We start from the raw sequence: 6,000 nt of genomic DNA, 5'->3' as shown, positions 1-6,000 counted from the left end.
GACTGAGGCACAGAGAAATAAAGTGATTTGCCCAAGGTTACACAGCACAAGTAGCAGAGCCGGGATTAGTACTCCTGAACCTCTGACTCCCAGACCTATGCTCTATCCACTAACACCATGCTGCTTCTTTGTGCATAGGTGCCTCTTCTGATTCCACAATTTCTAAATATTTTATGCTTGTCTACCTTTGAGAATGTAAGGTCCGTAAAAGGCAAGGCACAGGTCTTGTGCATCTGTTGGACTTTCCCACACGCTTAGTACAGCATACTGAAGTGAGTAGGTGCTCAGTAAATATCAAGACGATTACTACTGACAAATGAACTGTGACACATGTGTGTTCCATACTGAAAAACTCAGGATTTCCATGTGAAAGAGCTTAAATTACACAAATCTCCATTAATCTTAGTAAACATTAAGTATATTAAGTATGAGTGAAACATATACATCATGAATCGTGATACACAAAAGAAATGGTTTAATAACATTTTGAACATTTTCTCAGCATAAGTAAATGCAACTGTCTTATTCGACATGTCAAAAATAAACAAGACTCAATACATTAATATTCCTGGATAACTATATATTTTAAGGAAAGGGGATTTTAGCCAATGAAGAATTCTGAGCACAGATATAAGACAGTGAACTAGATTTCAACAAGAAGGCAAATGTAAGCCATATCGACTTAGACTTTGCCTCTACTAGCTGTGCAAACAGGGGTAAAGAATATTTTCTGAGGAAACTACCAGTATTTTACTTTCAAATACAAATGTTCTGGTCTATTATACTACATATTGCTGTTGGTTCACTTTAAATTGTTTAAGTTGCTCAGATAGTAGCATACCAGTAATCTTTAGAAAAATTATGAATTTATGGAACCCCTAGTCTGTACAGTGAATAAAAGTCTACGTCGAACATATACCATTAAAAAATGCAGCAACATTATACTCATCTAGAAAAACATTAAATTAGGTTAAATGGGCATGAAAAAGATTGGGCTAAATGCTAACATATGATGGGAAAGACTGTCAATGTTAATATATCTAATTTTCCTGAAGTCTAAATAGCAACATGCTTTGTTCCTCTAAGACAGATACTCTGTGAGTCAAATATTTAGATAAGCTACTTTGTGAAACAATGGGGACATCTTGAGGACAATCTGAACATTTTCATTAATTCCTACACATATCTTACACATAATTCTAAGAGTTTATAATATCTGTAACCTGCCCCCTTCAAATTGTCATATTTTGTCCTTTGGGCAACATCTAGTTTCAAGGCATCATATTTTTCTTAAAGGCAGTTTAATACCTGCTGATACTTTATTTCAAAGTAAGAAAAAAAACCTTTTATAACATTTAGCTAACCCTATTTCATAATAGGCATGACTGTACAAAGAAATTCTTTCATCCGTTTGTCAATACTTAAAAGAAAAGATTTCCCCCAATGCAATTTCCAGCAGTTCAGTGCATTGCAGTAATCCAAATACTTCAAGTATTATATTTTGAGTTGGACATGGTAACAAAGCTTACATTTTGCAGCACAACAGAGAAAAACAAGTAAATTTGCAATTTTAGCGACCCAACCCACATCCACCCTCACCACCCGACCCCACCCCTACCTGTCCCAGACCCTTCTACGCATTCTCCTTTAAAGTGGGGGTCATGGGGCCATTTGACGAGCTTTCAGTCCCTTTAGAGCCACCTGTAGATTTGGAATCTTCTGACTCCTCGGCTTCTTCTAACTGTGCAGCAGAGGCGGGAGGTGTGCTAATGGAATTAACATCCTCTTTAGGCTTGTCCACTTCATTGTCAAATTCAATTTTCTCTTCTTGGATGCTGCTCTTTTTCACTTGCCCATTCTGGGCTGGGTAGATGCTGGCTATGATATCATAGAGGAACTGATAATGCTCCTACAGAGGGGAAAAAAAGAGGCAGGGACTCATTGGTGTCCGGAATTGGAGTGTCATAGGTTCAAAGTGCCCGCCTATTTGTTTGATGCACTCTGGCCCAGTGAGAACACGACTGGCAGAAAAGAGAGTGGGTGGAAGGTGCTATCAGTTCCTCTGGGCAAGTTTGCATTCCTGAACTCTCAGGACCGAGGCTATCAGTCACAACAGGAGTCTCATCATTTGGAAAATGGCAAAAAGGTGTTCACCGGGCCAGATTGAAACCACATTTAGCAGAAAACACCTCTGAGATGAGGGGCAGTGATAAACTAACAGACTAAGGACTCAATTAATAATAACAATTATTATAATATGGTATTTGTTAAGCGCTTACTAGGTGCTAAACACTATTCTAAGTACTGAGGTAGATACAAAGTAATCAAGTTGTTCCATATGGGGCTCACAGTCTTAATCCCCATTTTGCAGATGGAGTAGCTGAGGGACAGAGAAGTTAAGTGACTTGCCCAAGGTCACATAGCAGACAAGTGGCAGATCTGAGATTAGAATCCATGTCCTCTGACTCTCAAGTCTATGTTCTTGCCACTAGGGTTCAGGCTTTACCAAAGAAAGTGAAAGCCTGGCATTGATCTGGTTTTATACACATAAATGAACATTCCCATATATGTTGGGATGTGTGCGCACATGTATTCATGCATTTTGCCAGCCACGTAAACTAATACCCAATAATAAAGACAAATTGAACTGGGTATATAGAAGTTTAGCCCACATTCTCACAATAATAATGATTATAATAACTATGGTATGTGTTAAGCACTCACTATGTGCCAAGCCCTGTACTAAGACCCGGGGTAAACACAAGATAATCAGGTCCCACATGGAGGTCACACTCTAAAAAGGAGGGAGAACAGGTATTGGATTCCCCATTTTGCAGATGAGGGAACAGAGGCACAGAGAAGTAAAGTGATTTGCCCAAGGTCATATAGCAGATAAGTGATGGAGTCAGGATTAAAACTCAGGTCCCCTGACTTCCAGGCCCCTGCTCTTTCCATGAGGCCATGCTGTGGAATTAGTGCAGTAGAAATAGGCCATCACCTGAAAAGCTCAGTAAATTCATTCAATCATTCAATTGGATTTATTGAGCACTTACTGTGTGCAGAGCATTGTACTAAGAGCTTGGAATGTACAAATTGGCAACCAATAGAAATAATCCCTGCCTAACAGCGGGCTCACAGTCTAAAAAATACCACTGATAATAATAATACTGTTGGTATTTGTTAAGCATTTACTATGTGCCAAGCACTATTCTAAGTACTGGGGTAGATACAGGGTAATTAGTTTGTCCCACATGAGGCTCACAGTCTTAATCCCCATTTTACAGATGAGGTAACTGAGGCACCGAGAAGTTTAGTGACTTGCCCAAAATCACACAGCTGACAGGTGGCAGAGTCTGAATTAGAACCCATGACCCCTGACTCCTAAGCCTGTGGTCTTTCCACTGAGCCATGCTGCTTCTCTAATGATGATGATAATGAAGTATGTTGATCGCAAATGTTGCTGTTAAATCATTCAAAAATCTGAATTTGTTTCCTTCTACAGATAGAAATTATTTCCCTATTCCCTCTTTGTTTTTAGGAGGGTGGGAGTTGAAGCTTCATAGATAAAAGGCCTCAAAACCTGGCAGTTTTAAATAACATATATATTATGGGAGATTAGACATCATTCTAGGTATGTGATAGCTTGGAATCTTGAAACTATGAAACTAATCTATTCCTTTCATCAGCTTACTTCTCGCCCAATAAGTTATTACTTACTCAACCCTAATAATTCACTTCCCTTGTAGAGCATCAAATGGGATATTTGAAAACTCAGTATTTAGCAGATTGGCTGCTCACACTTTTTAAAATCATCATTAATAACGACTGTACATGTCAAGCACTGTTCTAAGGCCTGGGAATAGATACAAGCTAATCAATTTGGACACATGTCCATGTCCCTCATGGGGCTCACAGTCTCGGTAGGAGGGAGATCAGGTATTGAATCCCAGTTTTACAGATAAGGGAACTGAGACATGGAGACGTTGAATGACTTGCCCAAGGTCACACAGTAGGCAAATGGCAGAGCTAGGATTAGAACCTAGGCCCTCAGACTCCAAGGCTCGTCCTTTTTGTATTAGGCCACATTGCTTCCCCACTAATGGTAAATCCTGGTTTCAAATTAATATTGATCCTCAACATGCTAAATTGTCAAGAAACTGAAGAAACAGACATGCCCGATTCTTTGGCATTGGTTTTTGAAAGTTCACGACAATGCACTCCCAAGAATAACAGAGGGCAAAAGTAAGTTTCTTGTGTGTTCCCTCATACTTGTGGTATTGAGGCAGCCTACATGCTGGGGAACTGGTTGTCTTGCTTCCCACACCAGTCCTTCCACCCCAGCTTATATACATCCCCATGCTTAGTACTTTGCCTCACATGTAGTAAGTGCTTAACATGGCACAGTGGATAGAGCATGGGTCTGGGAGTCAGAAGGTCATGGGTTCTAATTCTGACTCCAACACTTGTCTATTCTGTAATCTTGGGCAAGACACTTCCCTTCTCTGTGCCTCGGTTACCTCATCTGTAAAATGGGGAATGAGACTGTGAGCCCTACGTGGGATAGAGACAGTGTCCAACCTGAATTGCTTGTATCCACGCCAGCACTTAGTACAGAGCTGGTACATAGTAAGTGCTTAATAAATACATTATTATTAACAAATCCCACAATTATTATTATTATATCATTATCCAGTCCATCTGTGGCTTTTCCTCTCTCCCTCTCTCTTCCCCTTCCATCACCCTCAAACTAGATTCCCTTAGAACTCCCACAATCCATTAGGCATTTTACTTACAAAGGAAGTAACCATTCCTGGCCTTGCTCTACGCAGGGATTTCACGACCTGAAAAACATCTATTGCTTCTTCTGTCTCTGCACTTTCCAAAAGGTTCAACAAAGCACAAAATGTCCCTGTTTGTTGGGATCCATCCCTGAAAACAGAAAAAAAAACAAATCCAGCTCCTGAGATGAAAAAGAAATGAAATATCCTGGAGACAGAGAGAACGTGAAGCAGAGTATCGCCATGCAAAATCCTGAAACTGGAATCTATCAGCCAGAGGTGATGTCTTAAGTCACTTTGGTCAGTAGGTCATATCTATGTGGAATGAATTTCCCAAATGCAGGCATCCCCTAGGACACATCCATAATAAACATTGGATGCATTGGGAGCCATGGAAATCTGAGGTATATTTGCCCATAGACTAAGATGTAATCTTTTAGGTTCCAGAACCAACCCCGAGGTGAAAACCAAGTCATTCATTCAATAGTATTTATTTAGCGCTTACTATATGCAGCGCACTGTACTAAGCGCTTGGAATGTACAAATCGGTAACAGATACAGTTCCTGCCCTTTGACGGGCTTACAGTCTAATCAGGGGAGACGGACAGACTAGAACAATAGCAATAAATAGAACCAAGTCCTACAGTAAATTAAAAAATATACCATAGATCACTCTCTACAGCCTCCTGTCTATCAAACAATCAATAGTATGCATTATGTGCTTATTGTGTGCAGAGTCCTGTTTGGGAGAGTACAACAGAGATGGTAGAATCGATCCCTGACCTCAAGGAGCTTACAGTTGAGCAGGAGAACAGACTCTTAAATGAATTCCATGTATGGGAAGAAACAGACAATAATAATGGATACATAAGTGCTACAGTGTGAGTAGCCAAGAGCTTTGGAGACACAGAAGTAGTGAACTATCAGTTTGGAGGGGATAGAAGGAAAATAATTACAGTAATAGTATTTATTAGCATTTATTGCATTCAGAGCACTGTATTAAGCACTGAAAGAAAATACACAGGTTCAGCAGCATGTTAAGTTTGTGTAGAGATGTCCTGAAGGCAGGAGGAAATAAGAGACTGCAGAGAAGGAGAAAGATCGGGATGGAGATATAGATTTGGAATAATCTAAAAAGAGCTAGTAGTTGAAGCCATGGGAGAAAATGAGTTCTCCAAGGGAGTGGGTGTAGATAGAAGAGGACCCAGAATTGAGCCTTCAG

General features: G+C 40.0%; 1 protein-coding gene across 12 annotated transcripts in view; it reads right to left on the bottom strand.

Annotated features, from left to right (window-relative positions):
* Positions 1–396: 396 nt before the first annotated feature.
* Positions 397–6,000, bottom strand: part of PTPRC (protein tyrosine phosphatase receptor type C) — a 168,783-nt gene continuing 163,179 nt past the window's right edge. For all 12 annotated transcript variants that reach the window (XM_029062918.2, XM_029062917.2, XM_029062920.2 and 9 more), the window contains 2 exons: positions 4,794–4,929; positions 397–1,909 (listed from right to left, as the gene is read on the bottom strand). In XM_029062918.2, the coding sequence (XP_028918751.1) occupies positions 1,634–1,909; positions 4,794–4,929 (412 nt within the window). In that variant the 3' untranslated portion in view covers positions 397–1,633. The remainder of the gene's footprint in view (positions 1,910–4,793; positions 4,930–6,000) is intronic.

Source organism: Ornithorhynchus anatinus, chromosome 4 (genome assembly GCF_004115215.2).
Source record: "Ornithorhynchus anatinus isolate Pmale09 chromosome 4, mOrnAna1.pri.v4, whole genome shotgun sequence".
Lineage (NCBI taxonomy): Eukaryota > Metazoa > Chordata > Mammalia > Monotremata > Ornithorhynchidae > Ornithorhynchus > Ornithorhynchus anatinus.
Note: the sequence above shows the minus strand (reverse complement) of the source record. Positions and strands in the feature narration are given on the sequence as shown.